This window comes from Sus scrofa, chromosome 2 (genome assembly GCF_000003025.6).
Source record: "Sus scrofa isolate TJ Tabasco breed Duroc chromosome 2, Sscrofa11.1, whole genome shotgun sequence".
NCBI classification, from domain to species: Eukaryota; Metazoa; Chordata; class Mammalia; order Artiodactyla; family Suidae; genus Sus; species Sus scrofa.
The window spans coordinates 90,652,155-90,666,767 of NC_010444.4; the positions used below are offsets into that span (position 1 = coordinate 90,652,155).

Here is a 14,613-nt window from a genome sequence, read left to right on the forward strand (position 1 = left end):
TATTTATTGCAAGTCTACCAGATAAAAGACATTGTCCTGGATGCTGAGATTAGAATAGTAATCAGAATACTTCTTCTGTCCTCAGGAAATTATGATAAAGGAAGACTCCTATAAACAGTCAATTTCCTATATAGAACAGTGTGGAATTAAGCAGTAGGCCTAATGGGTGCAGTGCAAACACAGAAGGAGGGCACTTGATATAGAGTTGGAGTAAAAGAAAGCTGAGATCTGTATGAAAGAAAAGAATATTAGTAGGTGATGGAAGGAGGGCTTTCTAGATAGAGAGAACCATATATTCAAAGACCCGGAGGTAAGGCAGTGTGTTTTGGGGAACAGCAAGTAGTTTCATGACAAACTGTACATAAATATAGGTAAACATCTGGTTTTCCAATTCTGAGTAGGACTTTTTAAACATAAAAAATGATGAAAGACGTAACAATGGAAAAAAATGCAGATTTGTTTAACATTACATTTCTTATCTAAATCATCATGAACAAAATTTAAAGACAAATAACAATCAGGAAATAAAAAGTATTTTGATATTTAAGCAACTTCTATGAGAGCAGAGGTTTATGGTACCACAGTATTACCCAGGGCATGCTCACAGTGATGGCTGAATGAATGAAAAGAATTGATATCCTCAAATGATACTAAAGAGCTAATATAAATACATAACAAAACAAAGAGAAGAAATAAGAAGACAGAGAAGATTGACAAAAGACACATATGACAAGGACTGGCACATAGTAGGCACTCAATCAATATCTGTTCAGTAAATTAAAAGCAACAGAAAACTACAAACATGTAGTATGAAAAAGGTCTGAAAGGGAATATTGTGAAAGGGAATTCACAAAATAGAGAGTAAATCTGAATTGGGCAGTTTTAGACTTTTTTTTTTGCTTTTTGGGGCCGCAATCTGTGGCATATGGAGGTTCCCAGCCTGGGCATCCAATCGGAGCTACAGCCACAGCAATGCAGGATCCAAGCTGCATCTGCAACCTATACCGTAGCTCATGGCAATGCCAGATCCCCAACCCATTGAGTGAGGCCAGGGATGAAACCTGCATCCTCATGGATACTAGTTGAATTCATTTCCGCTGCACCATGACAGGAATTCCAGTTTTAGCTTATTCTGCTTTGAGTCTTTATACTCTTCAGTATTTTATGAACTCTTCATGCACTGCTCTTAAAAATTTTATGAAAATATAGTAGTTTGAAGTTTTAAAAAATAGATTTTTGAAGAGGTAGACTAGAGAGGATTGAAGCCAGGGGTACTGTACTCCTTGATCCCAGCCCTGGTCAGTGGGATGAGGAGGGACAGTGTGTGAGCATGCACATTGAATGACTTGCTCTTCACTACAGGAAGGTCTGTAAGCATGATCTCTAGGAACTTGTTCTCCAGAGTGGCAGTAATAAAGCCTTCCTCAAAGAGTTACCAGGGAAAGGGACTCCTGCATAGCTCTCAGTACAGTGCCTGATACTGCAGATGCTCCATGGCCATTTTCCTTTCCCAGACTGAGTGGGTAAGATGAGGGAGATACACATTCCCATTGCTAAGGAATGTGGAAGGCAAATCTGATAGGTCTGGAATATGAAACTAGATGAAAGCTTAGCTTGTGAAATTATATTTGTGCCCTCCTGGAGAGCCAAGAAAATTAAGAAATGAACCGAGTAACTCATCATATTTATTAGATGTAAGAATGAAGGTGCAGTATTATCATTTCCTTGTGATAGTCATATCTAATAGTTCTGAAACCAATTCACAGTATTCATGTCAGACCTATTTTATGAGACATTTAACCATTGCTAAATTAAATTTCATAAGAGAATGTGCCACTATAACTCCTCTGGAGTTACAGAGATAGAAATCTGACCCATCATTTCTATTTTCACGGAAAACCATTTAGCAGAACTTTGTTCCAGTAGAAGTGTTTATTGAGTTGTAAGCCTAACACAGTTCATTGGCTGCGTGCATTTCCACACTGACATTTTTCTCAGCGCAGATTTGCATCAGTTCATTAGTACTGACAGCAGATGGTAGCACTTTCACACAAATTTACCTTCTGAATTGATCTAAGAAATGTCACTAAAAAGATCCTGACAGTTTTGATGTTCTTCCATTTCTGAAAATGGTATGTTAAACAAATAAGGTGTAGGATTTTAGATTATTTTTTAACTCCAGCACATAATTCCTAAACCAACTAAAGACACTTTCATCTCTGATTCTGGCTGTCTGAAGGAGAAAGTAGAAAATACAGATAATCTTTCCTGATACTATAAACCTTAAAAAATCTTCATTGTAGAAAAATGGCTTTTGAAAAATATTATCCAGATTGTCTACACTGATCAAATGACTCAAACTATTTGTAAATTCTCCACCTTACTTTGTCTGAATACAAATTGCTTGGCTTATAGGATCCGCTGATTTTTTTTACTGGCTGAATTTTGCAGCCAGTATTTCTTCAAATATTTTGCCTGCTCCTTTCTCTGTGACTGAATGTAACTGAAAATGTAGTATTGGCTCAAGTCACAAGGCTGTCTTTGAATTCTGCCACTTCTGCAGCATTAAGATACCCAAAAGATTAACCACATTTTTGAATTACAGTTCCTTTGCTTTTGGTTAGGATTAAGTCATTGAGACATTAACAGGCAAGAATACTTAATGTTTGCTAAGTGAATGAATGAGGAAATATATGAATTCTAATCACATCAAGGAAACTACATGTTTCTACTTTATATAACCATTATCGTATTCTTAATAACTCAAGGCCTTATATTCAGTAGTCTTATGGAGAAAAAAAGATTTATTTTGAGTATTTTAAAAATTAATTTTCTATGTGTGTTTGAAAAGTAATTAGTGATGTTAATTTGTCACAACTAAGAGATGCTAATACATCTTAGAAAGCATTAGGTGTTGACTATTTATAGTTTAACCATGGTGCTTTTAGTTATGGTGCTTTTAACATTTTTCTGAAGAGTGATCATGTTTAATAATATACCTAAAGGATTCATTTAACAATAAGAAGGACCTTTTGGGTTTTAAATGCTCTTGAAAACATTCTTACTAACATTCTAACAGTAGGAACACAAGTTAATACTGACCTAACATAGCTAAAATACAGTAACTTTGTTCAGTATAGTCTCACTGCCCCCCTTCCTTTGTGCTATCATTGTCATATATGTTACATCTATGCATATTATAAACCAAACATTACAATATTTTAATTTTTGCTTATATAATCCTATGACTATTAAGGTAATTAAGAGAAGAAAAAATACTTAGTTCATCTTTTATATTTACCATTTATGATGCTTTTATTTTTTTCCTGTGGATTTGAGGTACTTTCTGATATTATCGAAAGAAGGACTCTTGGGTATATCTTATAAGACAAGTGTACTAGCAAGGAATTCTCTCAGTCTATTCCTTGGGAATGTATTTTATATTACCTTCATTTTTGAAGGATAGTTTTGCTGGATATAGAATTCTTAATTGACAGTTCTAGGGTTTTTCCCCAGGCTTTGAATATGCCTTTCTGCTGCAGTCTGGACTGATGAAGAAGCTGGCCATTATTATATTCTTATTCCTCTTTATGTGATGAGGTCTTGCTCTCTTGCTACTTTTTAAGATTTTCTCATCTTTGGCTTTCAGCCATTTGATTATGGTGTGTCTAGGTATGAATCTCAGTGTTTGTACTTAGGGATTGTTGAGCTATTTGTATCTGTAGATTAAATTTTTTTATCAGCATTTAGAACTTTGCAGCCAGTATTTCTTCAAATATTTTGCCTGTCACTTTCTCTTTTCTCTTTCTCAGACTCCTGTTATGTGTATGCTGATATGCTTGGTATTATCACATAGGTCTCTGAAGCTTTGTTCATTTTTCTTCCTTCAGATTGAATAATTTCTATCAATATATCTTCAGGTTCATTAATTCTTATTTATTTATTTATTTATTTATTTATTTTATGGCTACACCTGCAGAACATGGAATTTCCTAGTCTGGGGGTCAAATTGGAGTTGCAGCTGCCAGCCTACACCACAGCCGCAGCAATGCAGGATCTGAGCCACATCTGTGACCTACCTCATGGCTCGTGGTAATGCCAGATCCTTAACCCACTGAGCAAGGCCAGGGATCAAACCTACATCTTCATGAATACTAATTGGGTTCTTGACCCACTGAGCCACAACGATAACTCCTATTAGTTCTTCTTATTGCCATCTCATATCCACTGTTGAACCCATCTAGTGAAAGTTTTATTTTTGTATTGTACTTTCCAACTCCAAATTTTCATTTGGTTCTTTTTCTAATTTGTATTCCTCAATTGGGATTACCTGTTTGCAGAGGCATTGTCATAATTTTTCCCTTTAACTCTTTAAAAGTAGTTTTCTTTAATTCTTCAAATATATTTATTTATATTTATTTATTTATTTTTTTGTCTTTTTTTTTTTTTTTTTTTTTGTCTTTTCTTGGGCCACTCCTGCGGCATATGGAGGTTCCCAGGCTAGGGGTCTAATCGGAGCTGTAGTCTCCAGCCTACGCCAGAGCCACAGCAACGCAGGATCCGAGCCGCATCTGCAACCTACACCACAGCTCACAGCAACGCCGGATCATTAACCCACTGAGCAAGGGCAGGGATCGAACCCGCAACCTCATGGTTCCTAGTCGGATTCATTAACCACTGCGCCACGACGGGAACTCCTAATTCTTCAAATATATTTATAATAGCTGCTTTGAATTCTTTGTAAATCCAATATCCAAACCCACTCAGAGTTAGTTTTAATGTAATGGATTTTTTCCTTTAGTTACTTTTTTATTTTTCATTTTTATAAATTTCTTTAAAAACTAGACATTTTAGGTAATATATTGTAGCACCTCTGGATTCCAGTATTCTTCTCTGAGGGTTGTCTTTTTGTTGTTGTTTCTATTGTTTTTATTTATTTGCTTTAGTACCTTTCCTAGGTTTTATCTGCAGAATTTTCTTCCCCTGTAAGTGTGGCCATTGGTGTCTCTATTTTGTCTTTCATTCTTATTTTCATCTTTTTGCCTGGCTTCCATGGGGTCACCAGCTATGTCTGCATACATTGCTTGTGGGCCAGTGATCTGACAGAGGCTATGCTCATATATTTCAAGCCTATAAGGCTTCCTTCTTTTGTTCATGGATGTGGATATGGGCTGGGAGCACATCCAAATTTCAGTTAATCTTCAAGTTGTTATCAGCTTTTATTTTTCATCAGGCCTTCTTGTATCTCCCCTTTTCCCCTACACATGTACTTAGTTCCCCGTCAGTCCAAGATACCTAGAGAACTTACCTAGCCCTTCTACTGCTGTCTCACTCCATATTCTCCCTACTAGATTTCTGATTGGTCTGCTGCTTGCCTTAAGTGGGACTGTAACCTCTGGCTAGCAGAGCTGTGGGTTCCTTTTCATATAGTACCTGCTTTGCTATCTTTATTGCTAATGCCAGCAGGCAGTAGTTTTTCTGTTGGAAATCACGTCAGACCTGCTGGCAGCACAGCTACTGGTTCTCATGGCTGACACCACTCTTGTTAAACTTCTTTGTTGATTGAGCTGGGTTGCAGGGGTGGTGAGGTGTGTGTAGGGGTGGGGATGGCAGCATGGGAGTATTTCTAGGCAGGAAGGCTACAGACTCTCTCTGTGTCTAACTTGAAGTTCTAGCAGTTTTCATGAACTAAACAGTTTATCAAAATTTTTATTTGTCTTTGATTGATTTCCACATCCCAGAAATGGTTGTCTTTTTGGCAATTTTGCTTAGTTTTATACCTGTTTTTCAAGGAGATTTGTTGACCTCTACATCTTTCTGCTATAGCTGGAAGTCCATGCCTATTGTTATTTATTTATAACACTTTTCTCAAAAAATTATACAAATATCCCTTATTATAATTTCTGTTTTAAGAAGATCAATATTTCTTAAATTAGTTTAGCTTTTTTAAACCAAAGCATCTTATGAAAACAATATAATTTTTATTTTTAAAATATAGTTTAAACATTTGATTTTTAAAGAGTCATTCATTTAAATCTCTTCTGTCTAGTTATATAAATATGTCTTTAATATAGTAAAAGACAAAGAATTTTTTTTCAGGTGGCCAAACCTGTACTGAAGAACTCTCCAAGCTATTCTAAAAGCTCTTCTAAGTCATGGAAGTTCCTATTATTTAAAAAAAAAATGTTTCACAAGAGCATTACCATGCATTTTATTTTATAAGAATATAGCCTTAAATATTAATAAAATTTTTTATTTTGTTTGAAGAAAAATGAATATCAAAATGTTATAGATTAATGAAGTGTTTTTGAAGTACCTGAGCTTTTATTTTAATTTAAATTATTTTCTATTAATTCGTCCTGAATACCAACATATTTTTAATTCTCATTGCCATATCTACATAGGCTTTTTTATACTAATTCAGATTTTTCTTCTTTTTTTATTACTTAATGGATTTTATTACATTTATAGGTGTACAACAATCATCACAACCAAATTTTAGAGCATGTCCATCCCAAACCCTCAGTGCACCCTCCCACCCCCCAACCCATCTCATTTGGAAACCATAAGTTTTGCAATGTCTGTGATCAGTATCTGTTCTGCAAAGAAGTTCATTGTGCCCCTTTTTTAGATTCTACACGTCAGTGAAAGCATTTGGTGTTGGTGTCTCATTGTCTAATTCAGACTTTTCTTGACCTTGGTTATAATCAGTTGTCAAATGTTCCTAAACATTTAGACACTATTCAGTGATATTTTTACCATGCTGCATAACTCTATAGGAGCTTTTTGGTTTTAGATAATGAAATTGGGCTTTGTTATAGGGTATTGTAAGACCGTATGTCTGGTTGTTATTTTCTTTGTCTATTTAGATGTCAATGGGTTACGTCTAAACAGTAACAGTCAACTAAGTGCTTTTTATATGTCAGGCCTGTTTTGAATAGTTTTCTGGCATTGTTTTTCATTGAAGGATCACCATCAGTCTATGAAGTAGATGCTATCATTAATCCCAGTTATCAGATGAGGAAACAGAGACAGAAAATGATTAAGTGCTTTGCCTCCAAGCTCACAGCTGCTAAGTAGTACAGCAGAACTTAATTCAAGTCTTAATTACAGACCCTAAGCTTGCTCTTATCAATTTGCTACTTGGAATGAGCAAAAGATGACTTGTAGATGTGAAATATAAGTCTTCAACAAGGAGCATAAAATGTCACATCGACACCGGCCAATATGTCACTGCTTAGAAGATGCCCCCCTGAAATTTATGTACATCTGAAAATCTCAGGTGTATGCTATACTCTGACATGGTTATTCTCTCAAGGTCTTGCAAAGGTTAGATCACAGACCTGTAAGGAAGAAGCAAGGTCTTACTTATGTGACAAAGCCATTCCTCATGAGAATTACCAACTCCTAAGGAAACTGAACTACAAGAGGTTAAGAGTCTTGGAGGACACTCTTGGATAGTGGTTGTGAGTGCTTCCATTCACCCCCAGAAAGGGAACACCCAACCAAGATCTCTTCCTAGTGTCCCCTTTGGCTCAAATGGGCCCGGGAGCCCTGGTTCTATAACGCTCTGGATCTTTAAGAGTTTGGTGCTCTGTCTGTTTGTTACCCTTTTGGTATTCCCAGGCTTTCAGTTTGACTAGTCCATTCTACCTTAGCTATTGGATTCAAGTTGGATGAGTTTCCCCATGAGCATGAAAGTGGCCATGGCAATCATGGGCTGCCTAGGGGAGAATGTGTCTTGAGGAGGAATAGAGGCTGCCTGGTTGAGCTCACTCTCTCCTTTATGAGTGTTCCATCTAAAGCCATCCTTGGAGGTCTAGGTTTCCTTTTATTTAAGAAGGTAGCATCTTCACAGATTTGGTTACAGCTTTTCATTCCTTCTATTGGTTACCACATAAGTATCCAAATAGAATTTAGACTAAATTTAGCTTTTTAAACCCCAGCTCTCTAAACAGTAATTATTTTAGTCCATGATATTTCTAAAATTCTTATGCATTTCTTATGCACATTTCCCAGGCTCATTTCTCTCCATGGTCTTCTGCCTCCAACAGTGTCTCTGCATGATTGAGTTTTTCTTACCATTGTGATCTCAGCTTAAAGATCACCTCTTCAGTAAGGTCTTCCCTTTCAGCAAATCTAAATTATTATTACCAAAATCCCTCTAAAATCATATTATCCTGTTTTGTTTTATTCATTGCATTTATTTTCATCTAGAGTATCCTGTTAACTTATTTGTTCTCTGTGTTTATTTGGTGTCTCCTGCACTGGAGTGTAAGTTCCATGGGCTTAGGAACTTGGTTTATCTTAAAGATAGTGATCTCTATAATTAGATCCAGAACAGTTCCCGCCAGATGATCACTGGTCTGTGTTGAATTAATGACTTCTAGTTTAGGGCAGGTAAGGGAAGCCAGAATCAAGTTGGACAGGAGGACGTTCAATAGGCATAACTTATCTGGGCGGTGGCCCCAAGGCCTGGTTAGGGAAAGGAAGGAGGGGTAGGGAGGGAGCTGGAGAGCAGGAGCTCAGGCCCTCTGCAGGAATCAGGCCAATGGGCAGAGGCATCTGGATGTGGCACCCAGGGAGACATACACCAGCCTAAACCCAGCCCATAACTCAGCCCTCGCCACACTCGTGCACACACCTCTCCACACCCAGTGTCACCCATACACATGGAACCATCCCTTCCATTTCTTATGGGTCGGTATGTGTCCTTGCACACAGACATGAATGTTTTGGGGTTAGATGGTGGAGGCAGCAGAGACAGCCACACATATTTCTTCCCACGGATAGCTCTGAGTTCAGCTTCTCCTTGTACTGACTGAGAAGAGAAAAAGCCAGGAGAAGAAGCTAGGCAGCCCCTAGTCCAAATCCAGCCTACAGGCTTGTTTTATTTGGCCCAGACCATGTTTTTAAAAAATTGTGCCAACATTTAAATTTAGGCGGTTTTGCATAAAAATCTGGATTTCTAGGTTATTTTGACAAATGGGAAGACCTGGCACACTGAACCTGCATTCCCACATGGCACAATTGGCTGGAGCAGAGTAGCAAGCACAGCCTCGGCTGGGCACACTCTCCATTTACCCCAGTCCCTGTCACCACCTGGTGCATTGAACTGGCCTCACCCCTTTGGGTCACCAGTCCGGACTTCATAGTCTTAGTCTCTTTGGGCTGCTATAACAAATATACCACAGATATAGCTGGTACGCAACAGGAATTTATTTCTCACAGTTCTGAAGGCCAGAAGTCTGAGACCAGGTTGAGGTCTCCAGCCCTGTCTTGTGACAGCCCTCTTCCAGGTTGCAGACTTCTCACTGTGTCCTCATGTGGCAGAAAGGGCCTCTTTTTTAAGGTATTAATCTCATCATAAGGCTCCACCCTCCTGACCTAAGCACTTTCCCAAAACCCTAGCTCCTAATACCATAACACTGGGCATTAGGATTTCAACATATCAATTGGAGAAGGGGGCACACATTCAGATCATAGCAATATTTGAGTTTTCAGTCTCTGGCATAATGGCGTCATGGATAATGTACAATATAAGCAAATGATAGACTTAGCAATAATAATTGTTTGTTATTGTGTTGGTAGAATTTGTGCATAGAATTTGTATATAGAAACCTTCTAGGGCTCCCTGTTGCTTGCCAAATGATGTCCACATCCCTAACCTGGCAGCAGTCTGACCTGTGTCTTATATCCAGTCATTCTCTTAGGAAGGAAGTGGAATTCCATTTTATGGACTTTTAACTTATGGAAATAGACCTGTAAGCTTGGAAGAGACAGGAGAGAAGCAGATAAACAGATACTCAGAGAGAGGCAGACAGGCAAACAGACAGAAATAGTACGATTTAAACAGTGCTGGCCATTCCCCTCTTCCACTCCCCCTCCTCTCCTGTCTACTCACTGGACATGTGCCCACTGGCACTGGATGCAGTTAGGCCTGAAACAATGAACATGTTGGCAAAATTTATGTAAGAAAGTATGCAAATGATATTGGTGCCCTTACCATTGACAAAGAGGTGAATGAAATGCATTGTTCAGATGGTCGGGCTCCTAGACGTCAAGGACATCCCTGAGGAAAAATTGAAGAAAAATTATAGGCCAAAGTAAACACCAGCTAAAGAACAGTTAGGGAAATGGATATAATGTATCTGCATTTTGCATTTAGTGCCGTTCTTTATCAACAGATTGTTTCTTCTCACCAACTTCTCATGTTTGGGTTACAAATTTTATTTCACAATAGGAATCGGGGGAAGGATCAAGATGGCAGAAGAATAAGATGTCTCGCTCACCTTCTCCCACAGATACATCAAAATAGGAATCACTATATATCTTAATTTAATAACCTGAAATTAAAACAAACCTCAGTCAGAATTCCCTGGTGGTAAAATGGGTTAAGGATCCAGAATTGTTGCTTCTGTGGCTCAGGTCACTGCTATGGCTTGGGAACTCTCTCATATCTCGAGTGCAGCCAGAAAAACAACAAAACAGAACAAAACAAAAACCCAACGTTAAGAAAAAAAAAAAATCCTTTATGTTAAAGGAGTAAACCATATGAGTAACTCACACTGGCAATCCTGGGCTAACTCTGATTCTTACAGGAGCACCCCATACTTGGACAGCCCTTTTTTGTACTGCATCCCTGCAAGACAAGTGAATTCATGACTCCTGTGTTCAAGAGTTCTCAAAAAACCAAGAGGTAAGAAACACCAAGATAAATTGGCTTGCACTCCTTTTAAAAGAGAGTAAGTCTTTTTATGTGATTCTAAAAGCTAAGCTAAAAAAGGAATATTCTTTGTAATAAAAAGAATGGCTAATATTTATTGATTTTTTAATTGTGTGGTAGGCATTGTTCTAAGTATTTTAGATGTATTAACACACTAGATTTTTATAACACCCTTGTGAACTAAGTACCATTCTTTTACCCAGTTTGCAGAGGAGGAAGCTAAAGCACAGAAGGGCTAACTGACTCACACAGCTTGTTAAGCAGTGGAACTGAATTTGAACCCAGGCACTTTTGCCTCAGAGCCATGCTCTTCACCACTGCACTCTGCTGCCTTAGCTAAGCTTGTCAATTGTGTCACATAGGAATCATCAAGGGGAATCAGGAACCCCAGGGCCTGACCCTGCAACTACTTTAGTAATGGATCCTCGGCCTCTTTGGCTCTCAAGTCCCTGTCAGGCCATGGGCTGGCATTTGAAAACGCTAAGATTCCAAGTGGTGGGCATATGTCTTTGAAGAAGCTATGATTATTGGTAACTGATTTTCTACCTCTCATCCAACTACAATGGAAACCAAGTTTTCTGTGTTTTCACTTGTTTCCCAGGAACGTCAACTATATCACGTCGTGGCTGAGCATCGTAGGGCCGGCTGTTGGGCTGAATCTGCCTCTGAGTTATGCCAGAGCTGCCTCTCAGGATGCATGAAATGTCAATGGACCAGGTAGAAAGAGAAGTTGGTGCTGCATGTTTTGCCGTTGCAGAGATCCTGGTGTCTCTCTTGCCCTCCTGGCGCCACCATCTGCTTTCGTCTTTAACAGGCTGGACATTGAATTGTTTGCCTAGTTTCCCAGCCAACCACATTCCCATCATTTAGGAAGCTTTTGACTTTATTTTAATAACACTCACCCAGCCATAGGGCTGGGTGGCTTTATTTTAGAATTGATATTCTTAAAACAAGCCTTTATTGCTCAGTTAACCTTTTATTTTCTTGGCTTTTGTTTTGTTCTTGTTCTTCAGATTCTTCTATTGAGCCAAAGAGCTTAGAATAACACTGGAAATGTATGTGGCCAGCCGTGTTTTAATGGGACCCATGTTGTGCAAGATTTCAGCTCCCTGAGATTTTGATGTGGATTTTTTTTTCCTTGGAAGCAGATATCTGCGGAAACTGATATACTCTATTTTTAGAAGATACCCTGCAGGAGCTCCTGTCGTGGCGCAGTGGTTAACGAATCCAACTAGGAACCATGAGGTTGCGGGTTTGGTCCCAGGCCTTGCTCAGTGGGTTAAGGATCCAGCATTGCTGTGAGCTGTGGTGTAGGTTGCAAACACGGCTCAGATCTGGCGTTGCTGTGGCTGTGGTGTAGGCCGGCGGCTACAGCTCCAATTTGACCCCTAGCCTGGGAACCTCCATATGCCACAGTAGTGGCCCTAGAAAAAGGCAAAAAGATAAAAAAGAAGATACCCTGCAAAGATGCAGTCACTATAAATAGCAAAAAATGAATGTAATAGAAATAGTGACATCACCAGGGCACTTCCAGGTCATTCTCTCACATCTCTGAGACTTGTTCTCTTTAATTTGAGACTAACAAGCTACCTCACAGGGTTGCTATGGAAGCATGTGAGATCATTAGTGCATGAGAAAATATTGTAAAGCATTATACAAGTATTCATTAAATGGCTACCTTTCTTATATTTGATTGCCATTCACCCAATTGGTCAATAAATGTAATAGTCGGTAAGGTATTAAGATGGACCTAATATGGTAGAATTTTTGGTTTGAGGTTGCCCTTTTTTTTGTTTTAAATTGCTAGGTCTGAAACTAAGAGAAACCTGTAACTGGCTTTTTAGAGCACCTAGATTAGTGTCTGTCAGTGAGGGAGTCACTTGAGGCTCTCTTACAACGATAGATGCTGGGACCACCTGCTGGAACAGCCTTTCTGGAGTGATTTCGATGCACATGCTCCTGAAGAATCTCTGGTCTGGATGTACCTCCTGAGCTGCACAGTTGTTTTGGTCTCCCAACAGGCCTTTCCCAATTCTAAGTGTAGCCCCGGCAAGCTGGACTTGCTTCCAGACGTTGTGCGGGCATCGCCCTGAGCCTCCAGATAGCAAGGAAGTCTAGGAGGCTCTTGCTCTCAAGGCGGCCCACTTGGGGGAAGGGTTAGGAAGATGGCAGAGGACCATGACAGCCCTTCCAGTCTCTAAGTTAAGAGCTGAACTCTCACACAGGGAGCAGAAGTAGAGAAAGAGTTAATTCAAACTGCTAGAAAAGCTAAAAGTAAATTTTAAAACGCTGAGCTGCACATATTCATGCTGGGATGAGAGCCTGCTTACATGCTTGCTGGGCATTTTGGTATTTACCACTTAACATCTTTTCAACTTCTGCAAGGGATTTCTCCCCACCACTCTCCCTAACACAGATTTTACAGCAAGTCATTTCTCAAGCCAGGTCATTTCTAGGGTAAAAAATAAATAAATAAAAAATAAAAAGAAAATGTAATAATGTATTATCTGCATGATGTACTTGTCTAGAAATTGTCTTTTGCTAACAGATTCTAAGATAATAGTCTATCAGTTTAGGAGAAGTGTATGTTTCTTTCAAGTTAAAAATTTTTTTTCCCTATGACTAATGAAGACCTAAAAATTCATCAGTGATTTAAAAAAAAAAAAAAAGTTGCAAAGAGCTCCACCATGTGGAGTCAGGGGAAGAGTGGGTCCTGGCCCTGTTCCAGTCCACACAGCATCCCTACTCCTTCCCACCTCAGTTCAGGCTTGACTGCTCCCCAGGAAAATGGGCTTCTGGTCAGGCTTGCTCTATCTGCCCACAGCCTATCTGACCGCTGCTCATGATGGTTCCCACCTGGAAATGCTCCCTTACCCATCTCTCTATCCAATTCTTAACCTGGCCTACATGATTCACTCTTTTACAAAGCCTTCTCTGACCCTCGCCCCACCCTCACCCCATCTCATTATCACTGTACTCAGTCATAGTGGTAGGGATAGAGTGGAATAGTTACACAGGTGGCTGTAGAAGTCTCAGTAGGGGACCATGGGTAGACATGGAAACCTAGGGAACTTTGGGAGACCGCTCTAAGTTAAGAAAGCCATCAGAGGGAATTCCTAAATCTGACTAGTAACCATGAGGCTGCGGGTTTGATCCCTGGCCTTGCTCAGTGGGTTAAGGATCTGGTGTTACCATGGTAGGTCACAGACACAGCTTGGGTCCCATGTTGCTGCACCTGTGGCATAAGCTGGCTGACAGCTGTAGCTCCGATTTGATCCCTAGCCTGGAAACTTCCATATGCCATGGGTGTGGCACTAAAAAGCAAAAAAAAAAAAAAAAAAAAACCCATCAGAAACGTTTTGGATGAAGCAGACTTGCTTAACTATAAAAGAATAAGTAAAAGCACAAGATACGCCTCAGGTCATTAAGCGAAAGAAAAAAATGAAGCCTGCATTCAAGTTCAGCAAGATAATGATCCTTAAGGACCAAAGATAGGAATTTAAGGGTAAGATGACATTCCAAAGTAGAAGATCCTCATTATACAGAGACGATTCAACATATTTTAGCATATGTTACCTACCTTCCGCTAATTTGAATAAGCACCAAGACAGTCCTAGTTTGACCTCATGGGGTCAAATACTCTCTTGCCGATAGGAAGGAGGAGTTAGTGATGTAAGCCTGAGGTCTACTTGAAGAATGAGGAAGAAGGTGGTGTTTTCCCACTTCCTGCTTTCCTTGGATTATAAAATGTAGCCCACCCATTCTTCCGGGCAGAACCTCCTTGCCTGCTGGCTTCTGTCTCTCACAAGCATCTTAATAACTATTTCTTGCCTATCACTTTGTCTCTCACTGAATTCCTTCTGTGCTGAGACACAAAGAACCTGAGC

The 14,613-nt window shown here is 39.3% G+C and overlaps 1 protein-coding gene across 2 annotated transcripts in view; it reads left to right on the top strand.

Annotated features, from left to right (window-relative positions):
- Positions 1–13,229, top strand: part of ATG10 (autophagy related 10) — a 228,589-nt gene extending 215,360 nt beyond the window's left edge. For both annotated transcript variants that reach the window (XM_005661528.3, XM_005661529.3), the window contains exons 6-8: positions 10,602–10,699; positions 11,328–11,443; positions 11,740–13,229. In XM_005661528.3, coding sequence (XP_005661585.2) covers positions 10,602–10,699; positions 11,328–11,427 — 198 coding nt within the window. In that variant the 3' untranslated portion in view covers positions 11,428–11,443; positions 11,740–13,229. The remainder of the gene's footprint in view (positions 1–10,601; positions 10,700–11,327; positions 11,444–11,739) is intronic.